At 42.0% G+C, this 22500-nt stretch overlaps 1 protein-coding gene across 1 annotated transcript in view; it reads left to right on the top strand.

Moving 5' to 3' along the window:
- Positions 1 to 22500, top strand: part of ush2a (Usher syndrome 2A (autosomal recessive, mild)) — a 152944-nt gene that overhangs the window by 92521 nt on the left and 37923 nt on the right. Inside the window, 14 exon segments of the mRNA XM_019891922.1 lie at positions 952 to 1286; positions 1972 to 2127; positions 2781 to 2944; positions 3205 to 3414; positions 4955 to 5157; positions 5225 to 5337; positions 5431 to 5659; positions 6320 to 6488; positions 6568 to 6789; positions 14630 to 14853; positions 15797 to 16097; positions 17769 to 17966; positions 18055 to 18209; positions 22179 to 22377. Of these exon segments, the coding sequence (XP_019747481.1) occupies positions 952 to 1286; positions 1972 to 2127; positions 2781 to 2944; positions 3205 to 3414; positions 4955 to 5157; positions 5225 to 5337; positions 5431 to 5659; positions 6320 to 6488; positions 6568 to 6789; positions 14630 to 14853; positions 15797 to 16097; positions 17769 to 17966; positions 18055 to 18209; positions 22179 to 22377 (2878 nt within the window).

Consider the following 22500-nt stretch of genomic DNA (forward strand, 5'->3'; position numbering starts at 1 on the left):
AGTGTTGTGGATAGTTTGTCCCCACACACACACACACACACACACACACACACACACACACACACACACACACACACACACACACACACACTGCCGTGACGTCCAGTAGTTCATCCATCTAAAAGCTTTCCGCTGTCCTCAGCAGGCTGAGAATACAGTGGTACCGCTGAGGACGCCGTCGGGATTCTGATTCGTTCATAACAATGTTTCCCAAAGGAAATCATGTAAAGTGAATACATTTGATCCAGTGGGAAACTCTCACAATAAAAACAGTTCAGGCAATGTTTTAAGTAATATTTTATAGTCATAAACTCTCAGACAAATTGGGGTAAAAACAAAAGAAAACCCCAACTGCTTTGATGATGTGTAACAAACATGACTACTGCTACCTTGCAGATCAATTTCCAGTTCTCGAGTTAGGATTAGGTTTCATCATCCTTAAGTGGTAGAGTTACAAAACACACACATGTGTACACGAAAGGCACCACTTGAGTTACTTCATCGAGGTGGTGGTGGTTTGAACTGTGGATTTTTATGTGCCCTTATGCCCGCCACATAGCGAAGAACGTGGCCCAACCTGACTGAACAGTCACATCACATGCAGGGTTTGGCAAAATATTTTTCACCAGTGGTTGACATTCAGCTACTTATTTTGTTGCGATTAAAAATTGGCGTCACAGCACCTCATAAGTAACAGCCTATCAAAAACATACATACGCTGTCACAAATAAAAAATATGATCATTCACTCACTCACATTCTTAGCATCGCGAGGTATGCAACAGGACTTCGAGGCGTATTTTGCCTGACTGACTTCAGAGATTTTAGCTTATTTGAAAGGCTCATGTCAACCAGTAAAGGTTAGTCATTTCAAGAGAATTCTGTTTTGTCTTTTTATTTAAGATTGTTTTTAAAAAATGATAATCTTAACACTTATACTGCTCTCTTGCAGGTCACATGGTCTCCACCTCTGAGTCCCAATGGCGAGATCCAAGGTTACGAGATTCGTCTTCCAGAGCCCCGCATCTTCCACAATGGCGGCAATACATCCGAGCTTGCCGTCACAATAACGGACCTAATTCCTTACACAAACTACAGCGTTAGTGTACTGGTGTGTTCCAAGGGGGGTGGATATGTTGGTGGATGCACAGAAAGTCTACCTTCTCCGGCGACCACATTACCGACCAGCCCCCAAGGCCTGGCACCGCTTTCAGTGGTGGCCATCAGTGAGTCCTTCCTTGCGGTCTCTTGGCAACCTCCGCACAGGCCTAATGGACCCAACATCAGGTTAGACTCATATGCATACAATGTTTTGTTAACATTGAAGCGATTTTTTTGAGGAGTATATAATAGTGTATTGAACGTGAGTAACAAAAAAGGGTTTTTTTTTTGTTTTGTTTTTTTTCCCCCCCAAATCTGCCTGCTCTTTATATACTCAATTAGACCTTGAATGGGCACCAAACTGGCTACAAATATAAACTTTTACCATATAAATATACTCTATTTGCAGCACTTTTCTGTTTTGACCTGCATGTGCTTCTGTGGCAACAAGTCCCAATTTACAAGTCGGTTGTTCTTTGCAGGCAATTAAAATGCATGAGCCCACGTCTGTGTTCTGCATAGCTCAGCTCCGTGTGTTTGTCTAAGTGGGCTGGTTAAAAGGTGGCATTAAGCCCTTCTTTTCTGATTACAGCAGAAATTAGCATCACTGTGGGGAGAGGAAAACACAAACCCTGCAGAAAAACACAACACAGAAGGAGGGAATGATGAGTTGCAGTCAACGTAAACGAACAGCGAAATGAAAAGCAGGCAGAAAAGGAGGAAATTTGTGATAAGGACTTAGCTGGAAATTGTGTATTAGTTGTTGGGTTTTTTTTGTTGTATTTTTTGTGTGCGTGTATGTGCTAAAACCAAAACTGTGCATGTGTTTTATGCATTCCTCAGCATCTAACCCTACGTATACGTTTTTCAGATACGAGTTGTTGCGACGTAAAAGCCAGCAGCCTCTGGCCGCCAATGTGGTCCCCATAGTAACCACCCCATCCCATAACCCTTCCGAAGATCTCCATCGCTGGTTCCGTGTTTACTCCGGCACCAAATTGTTCTACCAAGATAAAGGCCTAAGCAGGTGAGATTACTGAAATGAGCTCTAGAGCAAACGCGGCCAGCCGTGTGTGCAGAGCCGATCGGCGAGTTGCGGCTGATTCCGATCTTTTTAATACCGCTCAAAGATACATGAAGCAAATATTCCAAAGAATTAAATTGTTTTTCACGCAGCGTCACCCTAATCTGACTTTGGCACTTGGTGCAAGATGATGTTTTCTGTTTTTATGTTTTGAACTCCCACTTTGCTCACTCCGGGTGTACTCTTTGCAGTTACCTTACTCTTTTTGTAACAAGTGACATACTCTGTGAACTCGTCGGCACTTCTAATCATGCCGGTTGCTTTTCATTGATAGCTCGGAGAAACTACAATGACCTTTTTTTTTTTTGTTAATGATTGTATTGATCCATAGTATACCGTTTTCCAGAAGATCATCATTTTTAGCCGGCTAACAAAGTGTCATCCACGTTTAAATTATTAAATTATTTCTGCGCAGCTGGCACAGCTCCTACTCTACCTCCCTGGAAGTTTCATAAAATGCCTCAAAAAATAGTTACAGTATCACCGCAGCTTTTGTTTATCTGAGTATGCATGTAGATGTACAGTATCAGCATCAGTATTGATATCGTTATCGGTACATCCCTAGTTGTAAACATACTGCTATCATCTCTCACCAGATTCACCCGCTACCAATATCAGTTAGTGGTTCGCAATGATTTTGGCTTCGCTTCAGGAGAAATTGTCACTGCGGTCACCATGGCTGGGATTCCTCTCCAAAGTCCATCTCTATTTGCATCTGCTGTCAATCACACAGCGCTTCAAGCCAACTGGACCCCACCCTGTGAGAGTGCCACTGACTGAAACATTGTTTGACATGCTTACTTCTTTATGTACAACCTGTTCAGGGTAATACAAGAGGGTCCAAGAATGCTGATTATTCTAGTGGGGATTTGTAGTTTAAAATTCAGCTCTTGTACTGGATCTCGTTGGATTGTGCAGGTGTACCTAATGAAATGTCCAGTCTGTGCACAACACATGGTAATTACGAATCAGAAAAATCTTTGACGTATCGTTTTAACCGATCTCTCCGTCCTTCCGCAGCGTTGCACAACCTGCAGGGTGAAGTGGAGTCATACTTTCTTTCCATCGTCTCTGCCAGCTCGAGGCAAATCTTTGTCTTTCCCCCAGAAATCCTCTCCACAGTTGTGACTGACCTTTGGCCCAGGACCACCTACACCGTGTCATTACACGTGTCTAATGGTGCACATAATACAACTAAGTCGATAGTTAACGTCACCACAGAAGATGGAGGTATGTGAATTTATCTATGCCGATTGATACTAAACAAGGCCTCCAAGACTTGATTATTAATTCACCTGTGTGTGTGTGTGTGTGTGTGTGTGTGTGTGCGTGCGTGCGTGCGTGCGTGCGTGCGTGCGTGCGTGCGTGCGTGCGGGTGCACTAAAGTGATATTGTTTACAAGTGTCGAAGTGAGTGGTGCTATTGCACCGAGTGCGTAAATTCAATACACTTTTGCTAAGTGTCTGTGTTAATGTGCATTTCACTGTGTCTCGGTGCTTCATGGGAGATGTTAAATACATGTAGCCAGGCATGAAATCAATACGGTGTGCGCATGTGAGGCAGATTTAAAGTGTTGTAAAAAGCTTGTCAGCGGCGCACAGACGGAACACACACAAAGTACACGCGGAGCCAGACGACAAACGGGGCTACCCAGCATGCATCGCTTTAGCTTTCTGTCAGGGTCATTCTGTGTATTTTTGAAAAGAAGAACAAAGAACAACATGAATACTAAGACACGTTGACCTAGATTAGGTCCACTATATCTTTAATATTGAGGATTTAGTGTGAGCTTCAGAACTGCGTTGAGTCTGACTGCGGTATTTTGAAATTTTGACACTCATATAGATATACAGTAATACCTAACTGAAATATTAGAAATTCGTGCATTGTAGTTCTGAAACATTTGATCAGGTTAGATCGTTCCGAATGTTTGTTTTTCTCCCTTCTGTTGAAATAAAACTTAGACTTCATTATTCATTGTTGGAGCTTTACAAAAATAGCACTCGGCGTCATCGTCAGAGGGCGTTATGTACTTTCATTTGTGATACATGTATTCTTTTTTTTATTCGTTATTGAAAATTCCCCCGTTGTGCAACTCAAAAGTGATCTTGTCTTTCTTTCCTTTCCGTTCGCTCTGACCGTGGCTTTCTGTGTATTACCCCTCTGTCTTTTGAAGTGTAATCGCACACAGATGCCTTTCTTTTCCTCGCTCATCTGAGCAGTAGATTAAAAAGTGCATCAAGACCATTGGTGCTAAATGCAGAGCATGACTCGTTTAACTAAAAGGAATTCTAGTTTAGTTTTTTTTCCTTTTGTCCATAAGACGTCATACACTCACGTGACCAAATATAATTGAACAAAAAACCAGCACCTTTTTTGTCATAAAACAAAAGGGCAGTGCCCAGCCATTAGTTTGTTCCATTTACACTTTTATTTAGAAAAATGAACCCAAACAGTTCAGAGGTAGCCAGTACAGACAGAAAGAACTGCATTCTCCAGACTTTTCATTCGAACTCCCAGTTTTTGACACTTTTACAAGTCTGGTCTTGTGATCCCAAGATTAGAGCTGTTTCAAAGCATTTAAAATTTTTAGCACTGTGGATTTTGTGAAACGGTTTATATGCGCTGTCATCAAATCAGTGCGGCTTGAATATGTGGGAAGTTGTGTTATCCCGTCCTTGTTTCTCTTGAAACGCTTGTGCTGATGATCAAGTCTCAAACCCTTACTTTGCCTGAGCTCAATGAAGTTTTCGGGTTCACCAATCCTTAGAGCCAGATGGGATGTCTGCCCCAGAAGTGGTTCCAGTTAACAGCAGCGCCGTTCGTGCACTCTGGTCACCTCCTCTACAACCTAACGGAGTCATTACTGCTTACCGAGTTTACATTGATGACCGCCTCCGTGTCAGTTTGGACAACAGCTCCGGGTCCTTCCTGCTGGGGAATCTGCTGCCTTTTACTGTTTACAACATTCAGGTACACACACCGACATACAGAAAGTGCAGCGTTGGGTGTTTCCTAATGAGTGTCTGTTCTATTTCAGGTGGAGGTGTGCACCATTTATGCATGTGTGCGGAGTAATGTTACTCAGACAACCACAGTGGAGGACTTACCCGCCGGCATGACCACACCGCATGCTCAAGTACTCAGTCCGAGGTGATGCCGTATATATTTTGACACGTCAGAGTGTTTGACTGAGTACAGCCACACCTCACCTTTGTCGTCATCATTTTTTTTGGCACCTCTCAGGGTTGTCAAGTTGGACTGGGCACCTCCAAGCCGACCAAGCGGCATCATGCTCGGTTATGATGTCTTAAGACGGACCTTTGGGGCATGCGGCTTGAGGTCCGAGGGAGTCACGCCCGATGAGAGGAAAGCGTCAGAAGATGGGGGCAGCATCATTTTCGGCTGCTCTTTCTTACAGTGTCCAGCTACTCATTCTGTGTGTGGGACTTCCTGCTTCCAACCTGACCAACAGGTGATTAGGGCCAGATGTATTTTGTCCTGTTCTTCTTGAAAGCTTTTGTGCTTTTCTTTTTGTTCTTAAAAGTGAGATTACAGGCGGTCGCCAATTTTTTAGGGCGGTAAATGGCATTGTAAGTCGAACGTTGTTGTTCATACCTGCATTTGGTTGTCATTTGTTGCGCGTTCACTGAATGCACAAACATTATGAATCAATTCATGAATTAAACTGTGATAATGTACACAGTAAACCAAATGACTACACTGGATTTGGTCTGTTGTCAAGATCCCTCAAACCTCAATGCAAGATTAATATTCTATCAAGGAGTGTTGTAAAAGCAGGAAAAATTAAAATTACACAAGAAAAAAAACCCCAATGCTTTAAATATTATGACTCCCAGATACTTTTGTTTGTAAATTTATGACTTTCCAATCAAGTATTCATATTTTAGTATTCAGAGTCAAGGATGTGTGAGGTCACAATTTTCAACCCCTTTCCTTTCAACTTTTAGAGGTTATTGTAACGAGCAACGAAAAAAAGCCTCCATGATTTCTTCCACTTAAAAATGCTAGGCCCGACGTTCATATTCGTACATCAGCTTTGTCATCAGGGGCCCTCCTTTGTCATGAGCGAACACCGTTGTTGACTTGATTTCATCATGATTTTTTGAACCAGGTTTGCTGCGCTGGAATCTTGTACAGGAAAAAGCCACATCATTACTGCTGTGTGGAAAACTACCTGAGCTTTCCAAATTCCACCAGCCCAGTCTGTTGCAACGGCAAACTGTTGCCACCTCTCGCTCGCCACCACTGTTGTGGAGGATACTACGTATACCTTAAAGCTGGTATATTCAATAGGATGTCTTCTTTTCTACTTTGGTTTCACTTTACAGCAGTTCCCTTCATCCGACCTTGTCTATGTAGATGAATACTGCTGCCCTGACCACTCGCAGGGCCGCTTCTCAAGGGGGCCTGGGGACAGCTGCTGTGGGGGCGCTCCCTACGCCACCAAAGGCGGACAGCTGTGCTGCGGTGGGAGCCTACATGATGGTTACGGAGTCCAGTGTTGTGGAGGCCACGTTGTAGATGATGCACTGGTCTGCTGTGGTGGTGCTGAAGAAGGACAAGTGCATGCGTATATTCCAGGTGAGAGAATAGAGAGCACATCGTTTGACAAAGCACAGCAAGCAAACAGCAGCAAACAGATGTAATAGGCTAAAAGAAAGTGATGCCAAAATATATGCTATAAAAACAGACTCCGCCAAACTTGTAATATATAACTTTGCTGCATTCATCTGAATGTCAAAACTGAGGCATATGCAAATGCTGTGTTTTTATAGAGGTGTTCAAGTCAGTGGTCTCCCATATAAGAATTACTGTCTGCTATTGTTTTTAAGCCTTAAAGGAACAAAAAAAGAAGAGTTTTGACGAGAGAAACAGACAGAGAAGAATGAAGCATCAGGGGAAGAGGTAGACACATGGTGCAGGAACGCGAGGTCATTTCCCTTTCTTTCCTCCTGCAGTGTCCCAAAGCACCCGGCTAGCATGGCACAGATGGGACTGTGCGTGTGTGTGTGTGCGCTTATTTTTATATGTGTGTGTATGTGCATATAGGTGAAAGTGTGTGTCATTAGACATCTCTGTCATGGCAGATGATGATGAAACACACTCTGGATGGCTCAGTTGAGGGCATTGCCAAGCACACAGCAGGACAAATAACACACACATTCTCGCTCCTCTTCGTGACACACACAATTTCACACACACATACACTTATGAGACACACACACACATGCATACACACACACACGCATACACACACACACACACACACACACACACAGGGTAAGCTCTGCGGGGTTCACGTAGTGTTGTGTGCCAGAGACAGACACATGGACTCTATTCATCACACATGAGCAAAGGCCCCATTTGTATACGGGCCTACCATTCTTTATTAGCCTGGAACATTTCAGATCCTTATAAACGTACACAAAAGCCAACAGACAAATTTCTAGGGATGCATGTTATCACTTTTTTCTAAGCCATTCACGGCTATGGCATTGCCATTTAGACTTCCTTTCAAATTTTTTATTTCAAATATCACCTTTGCGTTTGTGTCTAACTTTTTCCACCCTCGCCGCTCCATCCTCTGGCCTTGTGTTCCTCCACACACATCGAGCCACTTTTTCTTCCTCCTCTTCTCCGCCTGCTCTTCCCCCTCCTTCTCTTTTCTCCGCCACTCATCAGTCATTAGCGTTAGCTTCCCCATTGAGAGCATATGGTATGATGGATCGCAGAGCTAGCGGCGCTAGCGAGGCTAAGGGCCATTTGCCGGGTGCGCCGCGGTGTGGGGGGAGCCCTGGGGCCAGCGAGGCAACCTCGACCCCACACGTCTGCTTCGAGACCCTCCCAAACACAACATGCTCACCTATTATGGGATAGCCTGCTTAACCTTGGCACAGGTCACTCACGATGCGCTCTCGCGCCATGTTGACGGATTTGAGGTTTTAATGGCAAACCGATTAGTGGCAGACATGTTAATATCCATTCATTGAAATGTACGGATCAACCAACGGGAAAAAAAAAAAAAAACAATTTGGAGAAAAAAAAAAGTATTTGAATAAAATCATGCTCATAAATCCATGCAGCTGAATTCAAACCGCGGTTCCAAAAGAAGAAAGTGTGCGCAAGAGAAGAACTAGATGGAGCAGATTAAAGGAGGAGTGAAGGGTATCCCATTGTGCCCAGCTGATAGACTAGGTTAGGCTGATGTGATTACGGGGTCCCTGAAGTGCGATCTATCACACATTACCGTCCACACTGTCAACAACCATACAGACGCGCTGCGGGGGAACACCAATGCCAGGAGACAGCCGTCTGGCAACAGATACGCTGGCCTGCATGCACATGTGCACGCACAGAGATGCTCACGCAGGCGCACAATAACAATCATTATATATAATGTCAAAGCAACACAATCACTGGGAAAACGTGCCTGATTGGGAAGCCGACTTGACTGCACATTGTCTGGGGTTTTTTTTGTTTGTTTTTTTGGAGGGGGATGACTTGGGCCAAATGAAAGAAAATCTCTTGAAATAGAACCAGGGTCAGAAATGTTACCACGCCACCCCTTTGCCTGCACTACATCTGATGAGGATTCTTTTCTGTCTCGTCTTGTCAGCACTTTACTGTGGCAATTATTAACCATACATGCATTGTTGCTTTTTGTGAAAGCAAGCAAGAAACCTGTTGATCTTGGAACATTGAATATTATCCATCTATCCATTCAGCGATTTTCTCTAGCGCTTATTTTCATCAGGGTAAGCATATTCCAGCTCATTTGGGGCGAGAGGCAGAGTGAACCCTGGACTGGTCGTCAGTCAATCGCAGGGTGCATATATAGACAAACGGCCATTCACGTCCACGACAATTATGGTCTTCAATGAATTTAACATGCACAGTTTTGGAATGTAGGGGGAAGCCAGAGTGCCCTGAGAAAACCCACATAAGCAATGAGATATTTGAAGTCCAAACCTTAGAACTGAGAGACAGACATCCGAACCACTTAGCTATGGCTTGTAATAAGGTGTATTGTATGAGGTCAAAGGTTTGTAGTCTATACACGTCTTGCTTGTCAGAAAGTGATTTTTTTTTTTTTTTTGGAGAAATTTAAAGTTGAATTTTTCTAGTTGAATAACTACTAAGTTTTGAACTCAATGCATTATCGTGTTTATTGATCAGGATTTCAATATCGATCAAAATGATTCCGATTATTTATTAATTTATATCCAAATCGCCCAGCCCTACGGGGGAGAGAACAAAATCCCTTGAATTATCGCCATCACACTTCACCAAACAAGTTGTTGAAAATATTGTACCAGTTTTTCCTGCACGTCGGCCTGTGAGGTTGAAGTTCAAGACCAACTTTGAAATTCTTCAACTGGCCCCCATTTCCTCTCCAAATTTGCATGCTAGATGTTCTTGTAGGATTAAGGTGAGATTAAATGGTGTTTAAAAGTACGTGTGTGGTTTCTATAGCCTCCCATTGCTCCCTGCCTCCCCCCCTGCTCGAGTCTCCGTCGCAGTGTGAGTTCCACTAATCATTTCCCCTTCACACTTCCACTTTATACAGTGCACCCCTCCACTGACCCTTCAGCCCCCCACCTTGCCCATTTCTCGGTGTGCGCATGCCACTGTAAATAGCCTCCCCAAGTTCACATCTTCTTCTCTTTAAAAAATCGGAGCGTTCCTTTAGCTCCTTCGCTGACTCCCTCCCTCTGTCCCAGCCCAGCAGGCCCCATCCAAACGTTCAAGGACAAATCTGAATATCCCTTTTCACCGTTTAAGTGTTAAAAGCCTGGCGGTGGCGGGGTGTTATCTTAACGCGCCTTGCCGTGCCATCATCAGAGCGCGTGATGAAAATGGCTGTGATGATGCTAAAAGAAAAAAAAAGAGGAGGGGGAGAAAAAGTAATAATCAAATATGTTTTTCAAGGGCACAGTGACCATTTGCTGGGGGGAATTTATCCGAGTAGTTAAGCTTGCTCAGTCTGAGCCGAGTAGAGTTGGGAGAGTGGATGCATGTGCGTGCTTGCGGATTTGGCTTTGTGTATGCAAGAGTTGCATGGCATGTTTGTTTTGTTTTTTTTTTTTTTTTGCATGCATATGTTTTGTATCGTTTCTGCATCTTCTCAATATGTTTACATAGTTCCATGATACTTTTGTAGCCAGAGATAAACATTCTTTTAGTGTATCTGCCAAAATAAATAAATAAATAAATTTGAGTGAGTGTATCTGTATGTTTGTGTGTTCATATCTGTGTGTGTGTGTGTGTGTGTGTGTGTGTGTGTGTGTGTGTGTGTGTGTGTGTGTGTGTGTGTGTGTGTATGCTTGTTATTATAAATCATGGCCAAAATTCCCTCACCAATGATGGTTAGCAAGCGGTTCAACAGCAGTGGATTCCAAACTGCAGCGTCTGGTTGATTTTTTTTTTTTTTTAAATGATAAAGTGCTCTTTGAACACAGGGAGACGTTTCTCTCTCTGTTAATGTACTTATGATGATGAATTTTCTATTACATAGGGTTTAATGACTGGTGAGAATAAATCCAGAGGTTGTCCGCTGCGTACAGTTGAGGACAGTCAGCCCGTCTTTACTCTATATTGTAGTACTCACTTGAATCTGTATATTTTGTCATTTGTTGTATTTCAGAACATTTCTGATTGAATTAGAAAATATATTTTGAGACTTTCGTCGGACAACCGGCATCTGGTTGCGTTGCTCAATGTGCGGCAGGACTTACCGACGGAATTACCACGGAAAGCCTAATACACGATAGTGGGGGGAAAAAATATTACAGTAGTGGATGCATTAAGATGTTGGAAAATCCCTGCTGATTTCGACATAAAAAAAAAGGATTTCATTAAGACAAGAGGACAAATAGACTGTCGCTCAAATGGAAAAAAAAATTATGGTGCCTGTTTTGTGCACTAAACATGTTAAAAAGTTGACTGTCAACAGGAAATAAAAGCGTAGCTGTTTGACATGTCCTTTAAATTTAGTAGGAACTCAACATTTTTTGTCTGTATTTTTCTCCTCACTCCACCAAAGCCACGGTAATATATTCAGGTATTTAAAAGTGTTTGATTTGTTTAAAGTTGTAGAAGGGTTTTAGTCTCCTAGAGAGCCCGGATAACCCTAATCCACAACACACATTTTTATCAGTAGTTCATTGGCAGGGCTAAATATTGACTTATCATTAAGTGGAATGACTGAAACCCTAATAATAATTCACGTTGTCTAAGCACCTTGTGTTGATGCAGCGCTCCCTACGCTGTTAATGAATGTATGCAAATCCAACATAAATCTGAAGATTAGGGCCCAAGCGTTCCATGATGCTACAGAGAAAACAAGAGGTGTGTGTGTGTGTGCGATAAATCGTTGTCAACACGTACACACACACACACACACACACACACATTCACTCAAACACACAATGAGGACGAGGAAAAATAGTGCATGTTTTCAAACGTGAGCACAGATAATGCTTTCAAAAGACAGAGATTGCATTTCTGTTTAGTGTGTGATAATATAAAACAAAAGTTTAGAAGCACAATCGTAAACAGTGGATGCACAAATGCTAAAGGAACTTTGCGACGTTTTTTTTTTTTTAATGTACATAGAGGACCATGTTGATAACATTGGAGAATATAGTTGAAAGAGCATCACAGAAAAGTTTGGAGAGTAGCATTTTAAATACATTTTCAGGGCAGAGAAGATACAATACATGATTTGCCAAAAAAAAAAAAAAAAAAAAAATTGAAGTAAAAGCCGAGCCTTCAATGCTGCCTTCACAGACCCAAGCTTGGGATTTACCGTATTTTACCAATACACCTTTTTAACCGTACATCTATTCAATACAATGAATATGAAGTTCAATAGAAACTCATTTTTAGCGTTAAAATGGGAAGTCTCAAGAATTCCGTATGGTAATACTAACTCATATTTTTTTCAGTTTTGAAAAAGTGATGACACGTTTCCCTCGGACTGAATGTCCTTCAAAAGACAGTTAAAAGTTCCATTTAAAGTGACCTTATTGAAACCTGGTTGTTTTGTTGAACGACTTTTATGGTCCAGACAGTATCAACTGAAGGATGCCCAGTGAAATACAATGGGGGTTCTTTGCGACCATAAATTTTTGAGTTAGTCTTAGGGATAATGCGCCCCCAAGTTGATAACTCTCAATAGAGCCATAGCTATATGCAGACGGTGAACGGGTGCCAGCGCCGAGAAGAAAACTGGCGTAAAGGTGACGATGGCGAGAGGACAAGCGATGAGTGTAGAAAAGCTATCTGGAAAAGTGTTGAGCTGTTTATTTCCTCGTCATTGAAGCTGAAGTAAGGCGCTGAGGGAATTGGCCAGCGAGCCTCTGCTCTGCAACAGCTGCCGCCGCTAAGTGAGTTACCGGCCGTCACACTGCCTTTATGTCACACAATCACAAAGACGTCCACGCGTGCATATTGTGCTGTCACGCGGTGCCGAGGTTACAATGCACGGCAACGCGGCGACAGACCAGAGATGAGATTCTCTGCCTGATTGTGTCAGTTAATAGAGCAGCTCCACAGCATTTGATTTGCATGAGGAGTTAACACTGATGGAGGTGTTAGACAATAAGTTATTTATCACACCGCAACTAGCTGCAGTCCCATTAGAGGACAAGGCCGTGACACAAAGCAATGACTTGGTGTTTAATGTCTGCTGTCAAATAAAATGAGCTCCACAGCTGGAGGCGGACGGCACTCCGGATCAGCATGTCATCAACTGTTTGGATACACTTACTAAATACCTCATGAAAGTTGCATTATTTTAACCAGAAGCTGAATAATCGCCAAAGACCAGGGTCTAAAGGTTCTTATAGTTTTACCCGCACTGATTTAGAATGAGAGGCTTTTACTATTTGACTCTGGTTAAAATGCAATCTGTCCTTTTTGCTCAGGAAGAATATTGAAGTCGTTTTCCGCGTTGCTCATTTCAATTTCCAGTGCATCCTCACAGCAGGTGATTTGCTGACTCAGCTTTTATAGCAGGACAATATTATGGCCCTAATCCACTGGGAGGCCGCAGCATGACAATCCCTTCAGTTAAGCTGTGTTGATGTCTCACTAACCTGATTGCCTCAACCTGGGTAATTACCAGGGCCACAGGAGAGACGCTTTACCATCTTCGGCTCCCTCTGACTTTTGTTTCACCCTCACATCTCCGACCTCACCTTTTCCGCACGTACGCCAATGTCACATACCTGTACTTCTGCTGTGCTACTTTTGTCACTTCAGAACAGTCTTGAGACATTTTTATTGTGCACCACAGCTAGCAGCGAAACAATTTAGTTGTGTGTCAAGAAGCATACCTTCAGATGTGAGAAAATTGGCGGTACTCTACTTTGCTTCTAAAATTTATGCCAGATATTAGGATGTAAAGATAATCAAACATTCAGCTGTTTGACTCTCACTGAACAGAATACAAAAGTTGTTTTGTATCATAAAATAAGAACAATGTGTACTGCACTTTAAGATTCATTTTCAACTCAGGTTCATAAGACACTGTTTTTATTAATTTATATATGTATTTACTTTTTCTTAGTATTTTACTTGGTTTCTCTCAGCAACTTTGAATGTTGAAGAACACTAAATGAAACCCGGATTTTTTTTCTCATTATAACATGCAGAACATGTGACGTGATGGATATGCTTTAACCCTTTCAGGGACAGAGGTTACTACAGTAGAAAGCTTATTATGTTATCAGGTTACAGGGTGCATGTAAGGTTTAAGCAGCATGTTCCAATGCAATGAGGTGTGTACTACAGTATATTAAAAAATAAAATAAAAATTCCAAAACTCAAGGGAAAAAAGTACCTCTTGAAAAAAAAAAAAGTCAAAACAAACAACAACTCTGGCACTGTACAAAATTCAAAGGTTAACAAACAAAAATTTCACTGAAGCTTCCGTGGTCACTATCATAGATTTGCAGGTTAACAATCGCAGTCCTTGTCACGGCCAATAGTCCCCGTCGAAACATCACACTTATACTCACTCCCTCAAAAGTCCGAATAAAAAGACGAAAATGGAAATGAGCATCTACCTTTGACTTTTAGGTTGTATTTATTCAACATATTAAATAGGATGATTTGTACTCATACTCATTCATTCCCAGGCACTCTTTAAAAATATATATAGGGATGATCATATCACGCTTATTTGGTTTTGTGACCTTTAAATGTTCAGAAAATAATAAAATGGATCACCTGATACCAGATCACCTAATACCAGATCAACTGAAAATCACATGATCAGCCGCAGTTTCCAATCACGTGATTGGATCGGGACATCCCGACTTTTTTGTATTTTTGTTTTTTACACGTGGGAGGGGAAAGGAGGGTCTGAAAATGGCTGGCATTGAATGACTTTTAACTCGCTTCTTTTCTTCCTCAGGATTTTCCTGCTGTGCTCAAGAGTATATCAACTCATCAACATCTCTTTGCTGCATGGGCAGCGATGGAATCCCAACAATACATCCATCGGGCAATAATACAGTCAAACTGAAGTGCTGTGGGTCAAAGGTTGTACTTGAAGAACAAGAGTGCTGCAATGGAATTGGTTTTGATTCTCAACGGCACGTGTGTGCCAGCCGGCCTACACCAGGCCTTTTGATGGAGGTTTGTATCGGCCCGTTTTTTGATTCAAAAGTTTTATCCTGCTGATATTTTTTGATTCCACATGAGAGCATTGAGTGTAATCTTTTGATCAAAGTCATTTGGGAGGGAGTGTTTTTTTAACCATGTATTGTTTGTGACCTCTTAATTTTTTTGATCCCACAAACAATATAGCATAACCAACAATATCTCAATGCTGCTCCGAGCCCCGAGGAGAGACCTTTACATTGTTTCTGAGTAGGGCTTAGGCATCTCAATAAAATTTCTTAATCAGCTATAAGCTAAATTAATATTCAATTAATCAATTTGTTAACTTTGTGAAATATTCCAAATGACAATTGAGCGGAGCAACAGCCACATCCGGTTTGATGAGATGAACCCTTTGAGTTGGGGCCTCCTCTGTCTTCCATTCATCATTTCAGGTCAAGTGGTGTCAGCACACACACACACACACACACACACACACACACACACACACACACACACACACACACACACACACACACACACACACACACACACAGATAAATGCGCACCGTGGTGAGTGCACAAGACGTCAAAGGGTAGCAACCCATTAGCTGTAATGATGTCATTAAGGTCGTTGCATCACATATCTCACATCACACTTTTCCTGCTCAAAAGTATTGGGACATTTTGCTGTGACACCTTTTGGGCGTGAATATTGGTTAAAATATTTCCCTCCCAGGTTATAACAGCGTTACATTTTCTTATTTGCCCATTAGTTCTGAAGAAAGTTTGTTAGGTCCAACGTCATGTTGGACCTGGCCAGCCAATAATTCTAACTCGTTTCTTCATTGACCTTGCTTAGGACAATAGTCTCTAAGCTGCTCCCACAAAGTTTGAATTTTTGTAAAAATGTCCCGTATTGATGAGTATAAGAAATGTTTCTCACTATACTGAGCTGTGTCTTCCCCCTCTTCTTCAGAGTGGCTGTTTGCAGGGTGCCGTTTGTCCAGTGGCTGCATCCTCCACAGCCTACTGTGGCTCCTGTGACATTGACCCATCGAAGATCGCCTGCACGTGGGTCATGTCTGCACACCCTGACGCCCCCTCCGCTACATCCTCGCCTACGATCTACGCCACATCTGAGACACTCATCACAGGATCCCACACACATACAAACATCAGTTATCTGCACGCTGACTTTCTGGGTCATGTGGGGATCTTGTGTCCATCCCATGAGGAGGTCGTGTACAGCGGAGATGCCAGAAAATACACCTATACAGGTAACTTTTTTTTTTTGTCGTTGTCTAGAATAATTACAGTATATAACAGTAGCAGTTGTTATTGTTATGTTTGTGCTTTCTCAGCAGGGCACTTCTTTCGAACTTTCTGCCAGGGACTGCTGGTGTGCTCTGCTTCTCTTTTTATTCACGTTATCAAGCGATTTGTGTGCAATTGTATTTGTATAGAGTATTTACTTATTTTCCTGCTCCATGTGTTACAGTGGACCCTCAAGTTGAAATCAATCCAGTACGGAATGCCGGTTGAGCTCTGAATTCAATTGTAAATAATGGAAAATGCATAGCATAATAACATGAATGCTCATCTTGATCTTAATGGTTATATTTAATCACTGATAGTGTAGTGATTCACTCTGTTCCGACTCTGTGATAGTGTCAATGTGAGTGATTGCCTGTCTCTATATGATCCCTGCTATTGACTGGTAACCAGTTCAGGGTAGGATCCAAGTGAGCCCTCGTCAGGTTTTTGAGACCCGTTTTCCCGAAAAATCTGAATTGTATGCCCACCGCGCTTCTCTGTATTTCCATTGCTTTCTGTGTTTGTGTATGAGGTGGTTAAGATAAGATCCGAGGCGATGCTGTGACACCATCTGGGCAGAGGTACATAAAGCTGTCACCACCCGCCATCCGCCAGATGCTGCCCATGCACACATGCACGCACACACCGGTTATCACGCTTCCCTTCCAAACACATTGCGACGCTGACCGCAGTCACTTTTTAATCAAATACATGGACAGTTTTGAGGCGTGTGTCTATTTTCGGTAGCGCACCCTTTGTTTCATCGGCAAGTGCATTTTCACCACGTGTGTCTTTTTAGAGGCTGGGTTTTCATAGTAGTAAAGACATTAGTCCCAGACTGGTGGTTAAAACATGCTTTCATTTACAGCAACAGTCCCTTAGCTCTCCTAAAAAGGCATGCTACGTATTTGTGTGAGTGTGGGCCAGTCCATCGGGCATTATATATACTTCTGTACACATAGCCAAGCAGAAGGGCTGTAACAAGGCCCTAGTCACCGCCTCGCATTTACAGCTTGCCGGGCAGCGACCACTGCATTTATTTGTTATACGTTCGTGTAATGTCTGCTGCCATTGGCAATGCTCCCTTAGTGGTTTACACAAATTGAACTGCTGTTACTGTAAGCACATAATATTTAGGAGCGGCGCATTGACATGCTCCCTCTGTTATACTTCAGTGCGCAATAGCTTTTGAGTATTTTGACCCGTTTGAAAATATGGTATTGGTGTGGTTACGTGTCATGCTCCACTAACCCATACTGATACTTTGGTGACCTTATTTCGCTGCACGAGAGGGGCAAACTATTGGAAACTGCTCTCGGTGATCCCCAGTTCATCTGGACACCACTGCAAACTGCAAATGTTGGCTTGTAATGTCAGACATGTTCACAGTTCTTGTATTCTGTTGTTATGCATGTTTTGATGATTTTATGGTGACAAAGTGTATTTATATTCCTTGCCGAGTACAATCCAGGTCTTGCACATCGTAATTCAAAAGTCCTTGTTTCACTGAGATGCCTTGCTTCAAATAAACACCTATAGTGCTCTCTGCAAATGAGTTCGTATCCTCTGCCATGACCTGAAGAAATGTTGCATCGCTTTCCCCTCACCTTTATGTCACATTGCATTCATTGCAGATTCAGACTTGGAGCCCTTCACCACATACGAGTACAGAGTGAGGGGCTGGAACAACTTTGGCCGAGGCTCCAGCGATGTTATCACAGTGACCACCAGTGAAGACAAACCATGGGGAGTGCCCCCACCTCGATGGAGACGCCTGGACGAACGGAATGACGTTATCCAGTGGCATTGGCAAGCACCTGCTAGACCAAATGGTATGGATTGATCAGTCTATTCACCACTAAAGCGGTTAAATCGATGAAATATTTATCTTTTCTCTGCTATTGTTTTCCTTTGCGCTAGGAGTCATAACACACTATGTGATACTGCGTGATGGACAAGAGCGTTACCGCGGTGATGAGAAGAGCTTCACAGATGTGGGTGGAATCAGACCTTTCCAGGAATTTAGTTACCAGCTAAGGGCTTGCAACAGAGCTGGTTGCACTGATAGTACAAAGGTAAGGATTTATATTTTTAGAGTCCCCGTGAAGTGACGTAACATCTTCCGTTGGGCTTCCAAATATCGGTCCAAGAGAGAACCTTCACTGGAAAAAAATGATGCATTGAATTGACTCCGTTTTATTTCATCAAGTGGTTGCAACAGACTAAAAGCATCTGGATGCTAAGAAATTTGGAACTATAGTAGTGGTCTCCTTATAAAATATATCTGAAGTCAGATCATTTTATTTCACGCAACCACTTCACAAAATGAAATTGAGTAAATTCAACACCATATTTTTCAGTGCTCCTGAACAAGCCTGTTTTGCCTTTGGAATGCAACGAAATCAACTTTTTTGTTCCAGGCAGAGTATGAGTACAAGTAGCCCATTTAAGATTTGAGATTTGAGTACTCCCCGATAACAAGTACCGATACTTGATAATTCCATTTTGCAGTTGTGATGAAGATGACTTTGTATTTTTAACCAGATATTGTTCAAAAATGAACATGGCACAAATTTCACTCAAACATTACACGTTTCTATTCATTTATTTATTTAATTTTCATTTTTCTGTTGTTGGTTCCCATTCGATAAACAGAGCTTATGCTGCAGTGAGAATGTCCTCCTCCCAAACTTTCAACTGCTGGTTTGATGTTGCAGATGGCCACTAATGAGGCCTTGTTGGAGCTCTGCTTTCCAATTCTTGCTTATTTAATTCAATGCATTCTCCTCATTTTAACCTGTTTTTTACCGAACTATTTAAGGTTAATATATAACCTTAAATAATATAATAATATTATAATAATTTATTTATATTTATTTATTTATTATTATAAATAATAATAAAATAATAATAATATAAGGTTGTCTGTACACTATGTTTACAGCTTTGCTTTTTTTTATAATGCGATATTTTCACACTTTATGGATCTTTTGCTGTTTCCTTGTTAAAACGCAATGCCGTCCGTGCTCTCTCTCAGTTATGTGAGGTTGTGGATTTGCTGAGTCCACCTGATGTTTGTGATAGCATCCATAATAGCTTCACACAGTAACTCCCCTCTGCTATCTCCCAAGCTGTAGCTGAGCTGATATCAACACAACAATTAATTTCGCCGGCTTAGCACAGATGAAAGCTCCCGTTGAAAAGTGTCTGTCTTGCTTTTATAGCTGATTGAACGTGTATTGTTATTTGGCAAAAAGTTATGCAAAGAGGCCAAGGCGCCACCGGTAGGGCAGCGTGGAGGATGATGATGGCCGACTGGAACTTTTTGGAGGTTCAACCGTTTCATCACCGCTTACAGCATGAGGGATTGTTGCTTGCTCAACATAGTGTCACAGTTAGTATCACTCAACTTTAACTTTATTTATAAAGCACTTAAAAAACTGCAGCCACAACAAACTGCTGTGCATAATATCTAATAAAAATTATAAAACACAGTTAATGAAAAGGATTACCTCAAAATTATTTTTTGGAATACCAAGTGTAACCACTCAACCAAATCTATTTGGATTTTCTTTTCTCAATTCCCAACAAATTTTATCATGGGGAAATAATGGTGTCTTTTCCAAGATTCAAATCATGGATGTAATTAAAACAAAAAACAGTACCGGTATTCTTAATACACATAGCTTGATGTGCACAGTATATGCTTCTTATCACGTCAAGGCTTCTCCTTCCTTTGAAAGGGGCCTTACGAAAAAAAGTAAACCACTGCCGCAGAGTTCATTCATCGTTTGATGCTTGCTGATCTGATGTCTCTGAAATTTATAACCCGGCAATTTCAGTGATTCCAGTGCAAAATAATCGTGTATCCGCCGTCTATTCAACCCCAGTAAGCAAGCACAGTTAAACAACAAACTCCATCTCTGTAGTACAAACACACACACACACACACACACACACACACACACACACACACACACACACACACATACACACACAGAGCACACAGCCCAGCACACTCGGTCCCAGTAGAGAGTGGGAAGGAAGTGACTTGGATTAGTTTGTACACCAGCGAAAATTGGCCAAACATTCCCAATTATGAGACAAGGTGGGCTAACCTAATCCACCAGTGCAATTACCTGGCATCCACACACACCGCCGGGGTGCCTACCAGCACACGCAGACACCCGCTCAAGTGCACACCTGCCGCGACAACAGAAGGTGCTGATCTAATACGGTCGGTCATTCCGAGGGGTTGGAAGAGCGATTGGTCCTCCTTTTGTCTTGAAATGCTCGTGTCCCGTTGCCTCTGCTATTTGTCCGCTGTCATTCCTGTGATAGGAACGTCAGCCTCTCCCAGCTGTTGTCCTTACTTTTGCTTCTTCTCTACTCCCAAGCCTGCTCCTCCTTGCACTCTTTGGACTCCTTTGATGACAATCAACCCCCCTGCCCCCTTGTTTTGCCTGATGACATGTTCCCGAGTTGCTCAATATCCGCTGCTGTGACATCACAAGCAAGTTTTGGGGGATGAGAATCGTCTTGAATTGACGGTCTGATCTTATCTGGCTATTGTGTAATACACTCAGCAGCTCTTCCTCAAAATGACAGTATATTCAATGAAAAGCACCAACTTTATCACAATCTGAAGGGTGTACTATGGTTAACAACTGTGTTGTTACAAGAGTTGGTTTGCAATACATTCATATTCAATGAAAAGCACCAACTTTAACCTCTGCACTGTGAAGTCAACGTGCTAACCACTGGACTACCGGGCCGCCCTGTTTGCAATACATTTTTTTTTAATTAATGAATGAAATCTTGTTTTGATTCTCTTTGTTTTATGACCTTGTCTGAATTGGTTTTCCAAGTCAGTTTGTTTTTTCTGAACCATGTGGCTTGTGGAGCTTTTCAAAATGTTCACAGGGTGTAGTCTGTTAGGGCATGGGTCACCGGCGTGGTGCCCACGGGCAGCAGTTAACTCTCAAGGACCATACGAGTAGCGCGCAGGCCTGTTCCAAAAATTAGATGAGCAGTGATTGGACTGAGTAGCTCCCAGTATGAAAAAGGTTGGTGACCCCTTGCGTTAGGGGGACAGGACTGAGTCAGTTCCAAGGGAGCCAACTAAATTGTAACTTTCAACAACATTGTTTTGCTTTGTTGTTTCATCCTCACAAATACACTTTTAAGTGTCATTGAGATATAAATTAACACAAATATGTGAAATTATAACATATCTAGTGGATTTAAATATTTGTATTGCATGGGCAAGTTTTAGGAAGCAAAAAGGGGCGACAATTGCATATTTTTCCAGTCTTCAAGATTGATTATTCATATTTTAATTTGTATGTATTAAATGTGCAATCGAATTATTGTGAAGGACAGTTAGCTGAATGAAAAAAAGAAAAAAAAACGTTTTCTGGTGTTTTTATTGTGCATTTTTACATTTTCTCGCTTAGGGATGCGAATGGCTCCAATTTGTTAGAATGGCACAGAATACGAAAAAAAAACTAAATAAACGAAAATGGATGAAAATTTTGAATTTGTTATTTGTCTTTCTTTCCGTACACATAAATGTACATTTGCGTTTAGTGTGGCAATGCACGAGCGTCTCTCTAGCTGTAGTAGCCGTGTTCTAATTGCATAGCACGGTGCAGGACAGGTGGGGGAAGTGTCCGTGACAGTCTATTAGGGCAGGATATCCCCGTTGCCATTAGCAGCAGATTGCCCGGTGATTCTATGCTCTCACTTTTATCCGCCAGGCGACTACAGATACTGATAAACAGGAGCGTTCCCATGTAGGCCTAAAAATAATCATCTTTTTTTTTTTTTTTGTATGTGTCCAGCCTATTGTTATGACTGATGACAAAGTTTGAATTGCACAGTAATGTTTATTTACTTGTAAATTCCATTCATAGTTACTCTGTGATATGCATTTTTAATCGATACTTCTCTGAACTTTTTGTCATTTTTCCTTTTTCTGTATGAAAAGAAAAATTATATAAATCTCGTCGGCATAACAAGTAATACTTTTGAAACTGTTACAGATGGTGGCTGTAACGGTTCAAGGAGTCCCAGAGGGGGTCCAGTCTCCAGCGATAAGAGCTTTGAGCCCCTCCTCTCTTCACATGAGCTGGGTCCGACCTGCACGTCCCAATGGGAGAGTGCAGCAGTATCACCTGAACCAGACCGGTGTTGGCACCATTTTTACACACACCGAGGCACCCGGGAATTTTACACTAACTGGTAAAGGAACAATTTGTAATCTTCTTCTTGTTACCTTTTGTTCATTTTTTTTAAATTGTACTTTGACTTTGTCTCACTGCCTTTCTGTCGTTTTGTACTCTCACCAATTTTCCGTTTGCCACT

Source organism: Hippocampus comes, unplaced genomic scaffold (genome assembly GCF_001891065.2).
Source record: "Hippocampus comes isolate QL1 unplaced genomic scaffold, H_comes_QL1_v1.1 scaffold275, whole genome shotgun sequence".
Classification (NCBI taxonomy): domain Eukaryota; kingdom Metazoa; phylum Chordata; class Actinopteri; order Syngnathiformes; family Syngnathidae; genus Hippocampus; species Hippocampus comes.